This window comes from Mytilus galloprovincialis, chromosome 2 (assembly GCF_965363235.1).
Source record: "Mytilus galloprovincialis chromosome 2, xbMytGall1.hap1.1, whole genome shotgun sequence".
NCBI lineage: Eukaryota > Metazoa > Mollusca > Bivalvia > Mytilida > Mytilidae > Mytilus > Mytilus galloprovincialis.
In genome coordinates, this window is record NC_134839.1 from 74,225,033 (window position 1) to 74,240,578 (window position 15,546).

Here is a 15,546-nt window from a genome sequence, read left to right on the forward strand (position 1 = left end):
TGCATTTATAAATTTTTTAACTTTAAAAAAGTTAACTTTAGTTGCCTTCGTCCGTGCATGCATGGACTAAGTCTGTTGTGTTAGTCCATGGACTAAGTTAGCGTTAATTGCCTTCGTCCATGCATGCATGGACTTGGTCTGTTGTGTTAGTCCATGCAAGCATGGACTAAGTAACGTTAGTTACCTTCGTCCATGCATGCATGGACTAAGCTTAGTTCCTTAGTTTTCATGTTTACATATCATGAAAAGATTAAGTCATACTGTCAAGTGTTTGCAATTTATTTCTTAAGGTAAGTTATAATGCACAATATGTCTTTAAATCATAATTAATAGGTTGAATATGAAAAAATCAACTAAACAGAAAAAAAGGTAATTACATCAAATTAAAAAATAATTGAACTAACACTATGAAATTAAGAGGTAAGAAGAAATGGAGGTTTTCTAAACTTGATGTTGATTTCCAGTTTTATTTAATACCTTGTTTTAATTAAATAACAATAATATGACAACAAAGACTGATAAACGAACAAACAGCATGAAAAGTGACGTTAACTAATCTCAAACGAAAAATCAATTATGTGTAAACAGTAATACGTATAACTTAAATATGGAATTATTTGCAAAATTATTTAATAAGGAAACGTATTTAATATTTTATCAATTGTTTACAAATATATTTCGAATAGTTGTGAATCACCAATTAAACATCAATTTTATCTTATTTTGTATCTTAATGATTTTTTCAAATATCCATATGTCAATCCCTTGATTAAAAGGATAGACATACGTAAAAGCGCAAGCATGACATGCACAGAAATTATAAACACAGTATGTACAAACTAAAATTAAAAATCGATTATATCTCTACAATATCGAAATCCAAGTTCTGTTTTCTTCGGTAACTGTTTATTTTTATCTCTGTTAAAGCCTTTGCTTTTGCTGTATTGGAATCTCCTGACTTGACAAAGATGAAGTCTGTGTGGCTGGTTTGTCTTCATCGTAACTTGAACTTGATTTGCTGATATAACACAAATTTTTCTCTGTTTTTTTTGACGTTTTCTTGTTAAAGCACATACAACAGTAGTTGACAACGAACATTTTATAACCTTTGCGAAATCTTTTATTGGTTGCTCCATATAGTATGCTGTTGACGGAACTGTTGCAATGACCAACACCAAGTGAGAAAGCATAGACGGCTTTCGATACGTTTTCATCTCTATCGAAGAGAACGAGGACGAAGTAAGGAACCCAACAAAGTATGAAAATAATAACTACCAGTACAAATGTCCGTATCATTCGGATGTCCTGCTGATGCCTGGCTAAAATAATATCTTCATTAATCGATTCGCATTTGGTCATTTGTTTTTGAAACGCCTTTCGATGCCTCCGAACGTAAAGATATATCGAAACGTAGCAGTAGAAAACAAGAGATAGAGGAATCCAATAAATAAGGGTGCTGAGAAACATAGTATATGGTAGAAAGTTTCTATCAAAGACACAGCTCATTGTCTTATAGTCGAACGTATGACCGCCCCATCTGAGGTAGTTGGGTAAATCAATCATACTCACCAGCAACCATATGAAAAGAATGTATACCGCAATCTTTTTCTTCGAATAAAAGGAATGATACTTGATATTTTTACACACGAAAATGTATCTGTAAATATATAATTCATATTAATATGATTCCTGATTCATTATTAAACAAATATATATATATATATATATATATATATATATATATATATATATATATATATATATATATATATATATATATATATATATATATATATATACAACTCGTCTAAACATCAACCCAACAATGTTAGATCTGTAAATTTGCTTTCGCAAATTTTTGGTTCTTCCCTATATATATATATATATATATATATATATATATATATATATATATATATATATATATATATATATATATACATCTTAAAAATAATTATGATCTTTTTATTCTTTCAAAAGACCGATACTAAATAAAGCTTATCAAATACCGGAAGTTCAAATTCACTCTGGAAAATTTCTGTACCAAGACAGGAATGTTTTGTTTTCATTTGTTCCGTTGGTTGATTATGTTTGTTTTTGTCAGTTTTAAATGTTTTGAATTTACCTTAAGGTTTGTTATTCTTATTATTCTTTAAAGAAAAATAAATCGTTTTAAAGAAAATATTTAGGTATCATTCTGAATTTGAAAAATGAAATTCTTTTATTTTTGTGCTATCTTTTTAGGTATATACTCAGTATATAGAATTTCAAGTTTCACTTAAGGATGTGAAATTGTTGAAAATTATCATGAAACAATCGAAGACAATTGTCGTTTTCTCGTAACCCAAATACAATAAGTATATAAAACAATGATTGAACGATTGCAAAATATAATACTTTAAAAAAAAAAACAATAACAGATAAAGATAACTTTATTTTCCTTTCATTATGCCCGCAATAACTTCCAAATTCCTTTTTTGAAAGATACTCACCGATTTAGAGCGACTGATGCAAGTGTTATCATGGAACCTGCACAACTCATTACACACACTGTCGCGACCATATGGCACAGTGCTTCAAGCTTCCCGTGGAAAAATTCAGGTCCAAGGATGATTCCTTTAAATGAAAATAAAAAAAGATTCATTATATCTTAGCAAAAATGTGTTGGATATATATTTACCAAATTGGTGAATGTATCCCTTTTGTAAGCCATTTTATTCCACAAAAAAAAAACCAATTCACGGACTGGTCAAACTTAGGGATTTCATACCACTTCAGAAGTAAGAGCAATATTTGGTCAATTCAGAGTAAGAATAGTGTGTCCGAGTTTGTTGTTATGTGTCCCTATGAACACTTGATTTTAAAATCAGAGGTTCTAATGGAAAGCAGAGAATTGACATCTCATTAATATGGTTTGTCATGAAAATGCATTTTGCTATTTACGCTTGACATCAGCTAGTATTATATCAACACTAATAATTCACCAACCCATTCTCTAAACAGTTTTATATGACAAATGTGCACCACTACTTTTAATAAAACAACCAATCCATCCATCCATTAATTCAACTTTGTGATATAACAGAAACATTTACACTAAAGAAAAACAATTAAAACTGAAGGTTATGCTGAAATGAACTAAGTCTAAGATATAATTGTTGGTGGAGGTTTTGCGTCGAACCAATATCAGGTAAACATTTAGCCGAGATCATTTTTGTTATATGTTACATCTTTTTTATCTTTACAATATTTCGGATACTTAGCAGCAATATTTAAATTTGTCATTGTCCACATTTGTGCTTCCTTAGTTTTTGGTTTATTATCTATGTTACATACCAAGTGGAATGTAGAAAATACAGTCAAAAATACATAACAATACTTTTAATTTGTATATTTTCAAAATTGGAATCTACCGTTTAAGATTATGCTTACTGATAAAATTGAGAGTAGAAATGGGGAATATGTCAAAGAAACAGCAACCCGACCAAAGAGCAGACAACAGCCAAAGACCAGAAATGAGTCTTCAACGCAGCGAGAAAATCCTGCACCCGGAACAGGTCCTCACTTGGATCTAAATCTTGGAAAATAAAATTGTGTACTAGTTCAGTGAAAATGGACGTCACACTCAACTCCAAAACATATATGTCTTCATCATATGAGTTTGATTTTAATTGTTTTTGTATAATTTAATAGGTTTAAGATAATAGGGTTGTCCTCAATAAAGTTTTGTCATGAATACTGACATGTTTTAATGAAAATTGGAAAATAAATGTCAAGTAAACTTTTTTCCAATATCAGAAATCCATAAACTGCTTATTTATTCTTTATTATTCATTTAAGTCTGTAGTTAATAATGTTCTACGTCATTGCAATTTTCGAATGATACAAATGAAAAATGATTAAGTCCTTAATTTTGAAAACATATCCTATTCCAACTAATTATTTCGGATACAAAAACTACTAATTGAATAGATAAGTCTATGAGATAGATTCTTTTTAATTCTGCATTACGCAAGGTAATCAGAATTCTTCTGAAAACAAAGCATTTACAAATATAGTAATTTTCTGTATCTATTCATAAATTAGATTAACTTTGTCGAATCAATATCAAGTTCTTGAACTATTTTTTTAACAACGAAAGATATACTTTAATAACAATGATGTAAATATACTCTAGAAAGTATACTACAGTCAACACTAAAGACAAACTTCTTAGAATTAGGCTTTAGGAATAATTTTATGTGGCTGGTTTGCATTTTGCATGTAAATCTACTCTTTTTGAAGTTCAAGTGACCGTAAATGGTTTATAACACAGTTTTGTGTAACATCTTGCATTCGATTACATTAAGTTGAACTAGAACTAACTAGAGGCTCTAAAGAGCCTGTGTCGCTCACCTTGGTCTATGTGCATATTTAACAAAGGACACAAATGGATTCATGACAAAATTGTATTTTGGTGATGGTGATGTGTTTGAAGTTCTTACTTTACTGAACATTCTTGCTTCTTACAATTATATCTATAATGAACTTTGCCCATTAGTAACAGAGAAAAATATTTGGTAAAAATTTACATAAATTTACCAAATTAATGAAAATTGTTAAAAATTGACTATAAAGGGCAATAACTCCTTAAGGGGTCAATTGACCATTTAGGTCATGTGGACTTATTTGTAGATCTTACTTTGATGAACATTATCGCTGTTTACAGTTTATCGCTATCTATAATAGTATTCAAGATAATAACCAAAAACAGCAAAATTTCTTTAAAAATTACCAATTGGAGGGCAGCAACCCAACAACAGGTTGTCCAATTCATTTGAATATTTCAGGGCAGATATATATTGACTTGATTAACAATTAAACTCCTTGTCAGATTTCCTCTAAATGATTTGGTTTCAGAGTTGTAAGCAAAAAACTACATTTTACCCCTGTTCTATTTTTAGCCGTGGTGGCCATCTTGGTTGGATGGCCAGGTCATCGGACACATTTTTCAAACAAGGTACCTCAAAGATGATTGTGGCCAAGTTTGAATTAATTTGGCCCAGTAGTTTCAGAGGAGAAGATTTTTGTAAAAGATAACTAAGATTTACGAAAAATGGTTAAAAATTGACTATAAAGGGCAATAACTCCTAAAGGGGTCAACTGACCATTTCCGTCATGTTGACTTACTTGTAAATCTAACTTTGCCAAACATTATTGCTGTTTACAGCTTATCTCTATCTATAATAATATTCAAGATAATAACCGAAAACAGCAAAATTTCCTCAAAATGACCAATTCAGGGGCAGCAACCCAACAACGGGTTGACCGATTCATCTGAAAATTTCAGGGCAGATAGATCTTGACCTGATAAACATATTTACCCGATGTCAGATTTGCTCTAAATGCTTTGGTTTTTGAGTTATAAGCCAAAAACTGCATTTTACCCCTATGTTCTATTTTTAGCCGTGGCGGCCATCTTGGTTGGTTGACCGGGTCACGCCACACATTTTTTAAACTAGATACCCCAATGATGATTTTGGTCAAGTTTGGTTAAATTTGGCCCAGTAGTTTCAGAGGAGAAGATTTTTGTAAAAGTTAACGACGACGGACGACGGACGACGACGGACGACGGACGACGACGACGGACGCAAAGTGATGGGAATAGCTCACTTGGCCCTTCGGGCCAGGTGAGCTAAAAATGGAAAATATAGCATTTGTAATCAAATAGTTCGTTTCTATGTGTGCTGGCGTGTGCTTTTATAGCAATTCGGTGTTCCTGTTGTTCCTTTGTTTTCCTGTTAAAGTTGTTGTGTTTCCCTCGGTTTCGGTTATTAACCCGGATTTGTTTTCTCTCAATCGATTTATGACGTTTAAACACTGGTTAAAATACTGTTGCCTTTATACAGCATAATGAAGTATTACATTTGTACTTTAAAATGTAAGTAAATTTTTATAGAAAGTCTTTATCAATTATAAAATATTAATAACTAAAACATAGATTTTGTACGTAAATACAAATACCAAACCGTTGTACAGGGGAAATCAAGTGACAAAATATTACCTCCCCTGTATACACAGAAAACTAGATCATCGTAATGTTTAGCCCATTTTAGCAAAGGGACTTTCAATAATTGATTCACGGGGAAAACGTTCTAGTAAATAGTAAAAATACAAATAAGTTAAAATAAAATAAAAAATTCCATTTATTGTTATCATTACCCTTCTTAGATAGTAAACGATAGGTACATCAAGCTATAGAAGCTTAATGATAAAATGGGTTAAACTGTTGCTTTGCTAATAAATCACATATTTTTTTTATTTTTTTTTTTGTACTGGATATATAATACCTCTTTGAACCATGCTAATCATCCGTATATATATACGGCTAGATCATGAAAAGTCAGGGTAAATTTTCAAAAGAAATCGATTGATATGCAGCAAAAAATAGCACTTTTGTAATTAAGTTACTCAGCAAATTTAAACGAACCTTATTTCCGTGTAAACATTCAATATGAATAGATCGAGAATACCGCAAATACATGTACAATAATAAATTCTTTAAAATGTACATTATTATTTATAAACTTTTGATCAATATCCTCATCGGCATTGCTTTATTATTGAGTAAATTTTATTTTATTTTCGTCCAGGAGATTTCCCGCTATGTAGATTGAAATCACCTGATAAATTAATTTAAGGAATGACTGTAATATTTATTCTGTCTATGAAGAAATAACATAAAAAAATCGGTGCACACTGAATAACGCGCGTAGCGGGTTATTTAACAGTGTGCACCACATTTTTTATGTTATTTCGAATAGACAGAAAAAAATATTACAGTCATTTCTTATAATTTAATTCTAAATTCCATTTTAAACCGTAGAAAACCATGAAAAAACGTTGATGACGTCACGGTCACATGATTAAATTATGTCTATGGGCTCATAACAAAATAACGTCAGCCAATCAGAAGACGCGTTACATCCAAAATTAAATTATATATTGATGTAATTACCTATTACATTGAACGGTTGAACAATAGTCACTACCACTAAATCTGCCACCGCCAAATTCACAATGAACACATTACCAGTTGTACGTAGTCTTCTATACACGGTCACGCCACCTATTATCTAGAAAGTGAAAAAAAAATAAGTTCATTTAATCAGACGTAGAACTGTTATTTACACTTCTTGTATGTTAGATGAATGATTGATTGTGATGTTTTACGCATTGCAGAGCAAAGTAGTACATTAAAGATATGATCATAATTTGATTGATATGAAAACAAGATGAAATGAAAAAGAATCAGTCTATAGTTCTAGGCAGATTATATATAGTGTATATGTGTTTGTTATGTTAGCAACTGACAAGAAACATAATTCAGTTGGTTAAAAATTATATAGTTATCAAAGATACCAGGATTATTATTTAGTCCGCCAGACGCGCGTTTCGTCTACAAAAGACTCATCAGTGACGCCCGAATCCAAAAAAAGTTAAAAAGGCCAAATAAAGTACGAAGTTGAAGAGCATTGAGGACCAAAATTCCTAAAAGTTTTGCCAAATACAGCTAAGGCAATCTATGCCTGAGATAGAAAAGTCATAGTATTTCAAAAAATTCAAAAATTTGTAAATAGTAAATTTATAAATATAACAAAGTTGAAGAGCATTGTATATATTATACATCGAGTTTATCCTTAGTGTAGACTTTTGCATCTCTGTAAATATAAAAAAAAGTAATTGTGGTTTATAAAAACAATACAAACAATATCAAAATTAAACCCGGTGTATGCATGATTAGAATTTAAGTAAAGTTTTTTTCGGGAGGCTTTTCCTGAAGGAATTAACTATTGATGCTGGTAACCGACAACCAAATGATACATCTATTTTACAGAATTAAAGACGAGATCGTACTTATATTCTTGACACATTCCCCATTTCCATTCTCAATTTTATTTAAAGGTGCATCTGTCAGAGAATAAGTTTGAAGCTTGGAAAATATAGGTAATAAGTATACAATTTATACCTCTCTATTCATGGCTAATTCCGACCTTTGACTTCAATTCAAGGTACCTATAATTAAGAGGATCATCCAGCTTTTTGTAAACATGAATCTTAATGAGTATAAAAAAGTATGTCACACTGGCCTATATTTACATTTATTTTTTATGCAAGTGCCTGTAATGTAACAGTCTCCTCCTAATTTTTATTTAAATAGTATGTTTAATTTCAATAAATGCTTCACTTGTTTTGCTTAACTTCACATATCAGTCGCTATGCATACGATCCGGCTTTAAACCTGCAGAGCAATACCTTCTATGGTGTAATATCCAGATAAAAGAAGTAAGACTTACTGGTACAGTTTAAAATTCTTTGTGAAGGAGAAGCCCATCCCATGTGAGGATCATTCAGGTAAATATCAGAAGTGCTAGTACATCTAACCCATAATATTCCAACCCCATTATATAGGCTGTATTTGGCAAAACCATTATGAATTTCGGGTTCTCAATGCTTCTAAAGTTCGTACTTGTTTGCCCTATTTGTTTTTTTCTGATTCAAGAATCACTGATGTGTCTTTCTAAGATGAAACGTTTGACTGACGTACATATTTTTTAATCCTGGTATCTTTAATAAGTTTATTGATGTGTTCTTCATTAAGAGATTATCAATTCTTATCTATCCCAGTCATACATTCTCATGTTACAATACCAAAAAAATAACATTTGTATAACAGAAAAATATTAGCGATCAGTTGGACGCAAGCTATTAAAAAGAAATCGTGATGTAGCTTAAAGAAAAGGAAGGATTTGCTCCTGCTAACTATATTGAACAACGAACTGGTGACACATATATTATATGCGTACTTCATCAATATTACCAGTACACAATATAGTTATCCACAGGTTTATTGACAAAATGAACAATTTTTATGATGTAAAGAATTAAGGGAAACATAGATGAGCAATGTTCGAATTCATAACAGAGTATTAAAAAAAAACATTACAACTACTGCTATTATATAGTTAGCATATAAGTGGAGATAAATAACAATCTCTATCAAAAATAAAAGAAAGAGCAGAGATAACAAGAACGGCCTCTGTATGCAAAGAAGGTATTCTACACAGCAACAACACACTAAAGCAAACATCCTAAATGGTCGGTTTACATTAGTATTCTATCACGAGTTATTAGGTACTAGTCCATCAAAATATAAAAACGTCCTCTTTTCATCTATACCAGATATCATTGTTATAGTTAAAGGTGTGCTAAAGCTTTAAGGAACATCAACCGAAATGCCCTGATTCCATCGTATAAAGGCTCCTGAATGAATTGCCGACAGAAATTAAACCAGCTGTAACAAAACGTTATCCGATTATTCGAAGAAAGGAGATAAAAGGGAAAAGTAACATCATGCTTCGTTTGCATATATCAGCTTTACTAGAATTGAACACATTGTTCCTAGAAAGATAAATTGGTAGCAAACGACATACTTTATCCAAATATCAACATTTGTCATAGGTGACTACAGAACTTTATATGCCCCCAGCTCTTTGAATAGTATAAATTGGAGTACAGAAAAAAACAAAGATAAAGCAAGAAGACAGAATATTTCATCAGGTAATGACTATACCAACGCGACCATATTTATTTCACGAGAAGTAACCTAAATCAGAGGCAATAACGAAAGTCCTGTACGTTTTTTCGCTGAAAATATTCTTCAGAAAACTATTAAGTTTGGGGAACTGGTAATCAGCATCAGAAATTGATTCCTTCAGCATGTCGAGGAACAGCCTTCCAAAAACACTCTATTTGTATATTTCTGTTTAAGACTGATAATTGATTTATCCATCTAAATCTGCTATAATTACCATATTTCTACACTTTCATAAACAATGTAGCCTGGTATATTAATTTGTAAATAATATTTATATTCTAATTATGCATACTCCGGTTTGAATTTTGATATTTTTTGTATGGTGTTTCCTTGTTAGAGTGTAGCATCAAACAGACAATGAGTCAGAGACATTATACAGGTGATCACACTATACAGGTTATTAAGTAAAGAAGAATTATGACAATTAACTGTCATGTAAAGTAAGCGACCCATCTTCAAAACTTCAAACATGACTATTAACTTAAACCATCAGACTAATATTAGCACTTTATCAGAGGATGATAACATCACAAATATTTATTCAATTTTATTTGTAACGGTTGGATATAATACACCATCATCGTAATGAAAGGTTTATTGACTATGACGTAATTGACTTAATCCTCTTCATTTCTTGCGGAACATAGGGTTTATGACTTAATTGATTGCTATCAATAATTTAAAGTTTAACGTGCTATGTTACATAAATGGAATTATGTGATGCTAACTAGAATATAAGTTATGTTTAAAACAAGACAAACTAACTTAACCGGATCTGAACTATTTCTTAGTAATTTTCCTTATAAAAAGAAAATAATATGATTTACTTAATGCAAAAGGAGGTTTGAGGATTATATATATGGATTATTGTATACAGTTCGTGTTTCGAAATGTCCTTCATCAGAATAACTAACTTAAAATTGCACATAACAATTAAACTTGTCCCTCTGGTGCAGTAGAATTGACATCGCTTAATGTTATCACTGCAGGGTCAATATATCTACTGACAGACTTTTATTCCACAGTGGTATAATACAAATATGATCTCATTACTTCATACTATACTGTCATAAACATTGCAATTGTTCCTCAAATAAAGGAATGTTTTAACCTTAGGTATTGCTCATATTCTGTTCGAATTAACTCAAAATTCATTTAGGTTATATTAAATCTTTTATTAAAAAGATATTATTTATCGAAATGTGCATCTGGTTTAATAACATAAACGGTTCCAATTCTTCTGCACCAGATACACATTTCCACAATCAATGTCTCTTCGGTGATGCTCGAGGCCATACTATTTGAAAATTTAAAGCTTATTAAAAATACGAAAATACGAAGAGATATAAAACAAAAAGGCCAAAAATATTGCCAACGTTGGTTACGGAATTGGAGCCTTGCACGAGGGACATTTATTCCTTAATTTTCAATATTTTCCAATCATTTAAACAGCAAATTTTGATACATTTCACCATATAACCCATAGCAATATAATTACTGATTTTTAAAAGAGGGTTAAAGAAGGCCACCCTAAAAAAAAAAACCGACCGTCAAGCCTTTTTAAATCCGGTGTTAAGTTATCGATCAATCTTTCCTCGAAATCAAATGAGGATGCGATAATATAACCAATGATTTTCAGATAGATATATTTGTGCAGTCCACCTCATTCAGCTTTCGAATTTCTTGACCAGATGACTAAATTTTTTTATAAATTTGTTTGTAACATTCAATCATAGACACATAATTTTTGCATATGTTGCAGATTCAGTTAATATGGATATTTGAACACTTTGTAATGCTATATCTGTCAAGACATAGCCACGATTGTTTCGAGTTTTCTGGAATGTCAGGGTGCTCGACTAACCTCTCCGAACCATTCCCGATCCGAAGAGTCTGTTATAAACATATTCGACAAGGATAGGACATTCAAGATCAATTAGGATAATTTACCATTTATTTCACTTTCCGTGACTTTGCGCTGTCTGATTTTAACAGGAGCAATAATCTGCAATGTGTGAACTCCGCGTCAAACTATATTTCAAGTGGGATTGGGGTCGCAGATCTATTCGCCGATATAATGGTATTTGCGTTGTCGAGTCATACGATTTTTTAAAAGTTTTGGTATGTAAAACAGTTGACAATTTTAGATACAGATTTCCGAGATTCAACTAACGTATAACAATTCTACCATTCAATATACTCTTGATAAATAGCCTTTACTACAACATAATATCTAATTTACTAGAAGAAATTTTCGATAGAACTATACTAGAATAATATAAAACATTAACCATGTTATTTTTACATGATTTTAAACGTAAACATGCCAACCACTCATTACGATATACACATGCTACATGAAAAAAAGACTAGTTTAAGGACGGAAAATCTTGTATCTTTAAGATTAAAACATTTACATATTAAGCGTAATAAAGGTATTGAAATTGTTTTTATCACCTATGCGAATTTTTGTCCAAACTTGCAGGTTTTTGAGTTCATTAGTGTGATTGCGATTATCAATCATTTGATGCCTATCAATACCGCCTCTACAGGTAAATCTTGGTTTTATGTAGGAAAAAAAGAAGATGGGGTATGATTGCCAATGAGACAACTCTCCGCAAGAGACCAAAATGACACAGAAATTAACAACTTTAGGTCACCGTACAGCCTTCAACAATGAGCAAAGCCCATACCGCATAGTCAGCTATAAAAATCACCAAAATAACAATGGGAAACAATTCAAACAAGAAAACTAACGGCCTTATTTATGTACAAAAAATACCTGGTTCAGTAAATCTACAATTGAAGCTTATAGGAGCTCGAATTCTATAAACATATTTTTATTGACTTTCTTTAAGGGAAATTTAAACTTCTACATTAATCAATTAGCAATTTTGTGTTCATGGAAGTGCAGTGAAACTTAAATGGACACTAAAACACACATCAAGGGTCCGTGACTGAATTTAAGTACCTTCACCCCGTTTAAACCTTAATCTTTAGAAATCGCAATGTCTTTATATTAATTAATGCTGACTTAAAGGTCCACATTTTTCTCTAATTTCAAAATCTTTCTGTTTGAGCCAATCCCAGTTTGCATACTACAACAAGATACTATTTGTAGATATGTTCCATGGTGAATGATTGCATTTAGAGGTGTCCCTCTCTGTATAAGGACGTATTTCAGATGTGAATATGACCCGTGTATAAAGAAAAACAATTTATCCAAAACTAAAATTAGGTCAATGATGTTGATTAAAATTTCAACATTCAAAAAGTTATGATCGATGCTTGGTGAAACATAACGGTAAGTTAAAATACTCACTATCTAAATAGGCAACCATCATGCGTTTCCCTCAGTTTTAGTTTGTTACCCCGATTTTGTTTTTTGTCCATAGATTTACGAGTTTTGAACAGCGGTATACTACTGTTGCCTTTATTACGCACACTGTAATACTAGTCAATATACCTCCGAAAGAATATAAAACAAAACGTAATAATTTTAATTTCATCTAAGCGAAATAATAATATTAATTTGTCAATAAGTCAGAATTCTGACTGATTTCAAGTATCTGTGAAACGCGTAATTATCTCGCTAAAGAATGCAAATAAGATAATATGACTTGCTTGTGTTCTTCAAACTAAAACGTATAACAAGGACATATTTTAATTGGCCTATATTTCAAAATATTAAGAGGTTCTTTTATATAAAAAAAAAAATATCAGAAGATGTAATATGATTTTCAGCATTCCATCTGCGATATTAACTATGTACCCACTTCATCATTTTACACATTGTGTTCCCATGTGTAACACGACGGGTGAGATTAGTTTAGCAAGACTAACTGGATACCTGAGTTAAACACTTGATTTTAAGGGGTTGGAATTTTCTATCTTTAGCTTTGTGTTAAGCTATTCGTGGGTTGTTACTTATCTTTATGATTTTGGGGGAGTCATGACGTTGTCTGATATTACTCGACTGAATGGTTTTAGTTAATTCATTGTGATCTCCTTCCTATTTTTATTCTTCAATAAGCGAGTGTCAAGTTCAAATAATTCGGATCAGTGTCGTTCATTGTAGTTTTAAGTATTGCTGGTCAATATATTTATTCTCATGTTTGGTAAAATAAGGATATCCTTATTCGTCAAGTACACATTTACTCAAGGAAAAAATGAACCCCTAAGCAATGAAAAGATGTATTGTTTTTAGATATGTTTAACAAACGTCTTTATGGAATTCAAGTACCTCTATTTTTGTCCATTAAATGAAAATAACACTAATTTATTTTAAAACTCGAGCACATTAGGAGTTACATTGTTGTACTCGCAGTCAACTTGTTAACAACAATATCGACCCGGTGATAAAAAATGAAAATAACAATTCAGTGCATCCGAATCGCTTTTCTGGAATTGCATTCAAGTACATATACAAGGAAATGTAAAATATAAGAGGTGTATAAATATTTAAAAAAAAAATGAGAAGTTAAGTCACCAAATGGGAATCTAAGAGATGAGTCAATTCATCGGACGTTAAATTTGCCTTACGTTTTGTTTATTCTAATTTTGTTCTAAATTAACTGAAGAAGTGTATGATATAAAAATGATATATCAATAGTCATGTCAATACCCAATGTTTTGTGAAGAGTTTTCGATTTTTACATGTTCATTATGCAACAACAATAGTATACGTATGCTGGATCAAATTCATTATCATTTTTATCATTTTGTGTTTATTCTTTTATCTTTTATAATTGAATCATTCTGCATATTTTATGAAATTGACATTGAATTCAAAATATCTATTTTAGCGAATGGTTTTAATTACACCACTCAGTTTATGATATGCGTATACTGTCTCTTATTTTACAGCTCGTGCACGTTGGTTTTTCGGTAGCATTGTCGCGTTGATTTGTTACGTTTGCGCTTTATTTAATGATAAATATATGTCGGCAGGTTGACGATTTTTGGCTAAATCCTGTATAACCCTAAAAATTTCGACTAAGCATTTCAGTTTTAAAAAAAAGTCATTAGAACTAGAATAACATAAACAAGGTACAAACCTGAGTTTCCATGTACTATCACTGGATAAAAAAAAATCATAAATCAATGAACAGTAATGGATGATTATTTGAACACATAAGCTTAAATTTAAAAATATGATCCAAATATTTTTTTTTTCTTTTGTATGTCCAGTTATCAGACACAATGTTTAATAAATAAATCTTACCAAAATATTACCAACAATTCCTATACTGATCCCAACACATATAATAACCAAGGAAACTGATGATATTACAAAGTCGTCTTTTAAAAAGTTTTTGTACAAGATTTCACTTCCATCTGTGCTATTTAAATGGTTGTTTTTCTGATGTTTTCGTAAAATAACATCAAATATACCCTCAAGATCCATCTCTTGTCTATTCTGTATATATGTGATCTAATGTTTCTTCAGCTCTACTTTGTGTTGTCGATCTGATCTGATGCCCAATACGCATGAATTTATATTCTTAACTATCCAATCAGCTGACTACTTCATTATGTAAATTAGTTTAAAACTACCTGGAATAACTACCTTGTTTGCATTTATCTTATTGAAATATAGATTAATAATAAATAGAACTTCAATAATCAATGAATGTTTATCGTATTTAGGTAAATAAATTTTCATTTTGTAAATTACATGATTTTTTTTTCACAATAATATCTGCAAACAGACTCAAACAAACGTTATCTTATCAAAACATTTTATAAAAATAATTGTTTGCCTACATCTAATAGGATTTTATTTTCTTCAGTGTATACACTATTTACTTGGAAAAGTCTGTATAGATTCCTTAAGAAAATTTGTAGTTTTTTGAACATTTAAATTCCTGTTTCCCTGTACCCACGAATTCCACGAAATTAATATCCAA

The 15,546-nt window shown here is 30.9% G+C and overlaps 1 protein-coding gene across 1 annotated transcript; it reads right to left on the reverse strand.

Moving 5' to 3' along the window:
- Positions 1–5: 5 nt before the first annotated feature.
- On the reverse strand, positions 6–15,086 carry LOC143064366 (melatonin receptor type 1A-like). The gene is made up of 4 exons (XM_076237139.1): positions 14,862–15,086; positions 6,998–7,115; positions 2,493–2,616; positions 6–1,657 (listed from the first exon to the last, which is right to left on the reverse strand). Exons 1-4 carry the CDS (start codon positions 15,042–15,044, stop codon positions 922–924), a joined length of 1,161 nt encoding a protein of 386 aa, XP_076093254.1. The 5' UTR covers positions 15,045–15,086; the 3' UTR covers positions 6–921.
- Positions 15,087–15,546: the final 460 nt, after the last annotated feature.

Bases quoted from the DNA above. Each gene is read 5' to 3' on its own strand.
- LOC143064366 (XM_076237139.1), bottom strand. From the start codon at position 15,044: ATGGATCTTGAGGGTATATTTGATGTTATTTTACGAAAACATCAGAAA. The intron at 7,116-14,861 runs GTAAGATTTATT...TTCACTTTCTAG, and splicing joins GAATTGTTGGTAATATTTTG to ATAATAGGTGGCGTGACCGT. The intron at 2,617-6,997 runs GTAATTACATCA...TTTCATTTAAAG, and splicing joins TCAACCGTTCAATGTAATAG to GAATCATCCTTGGACCTGAA.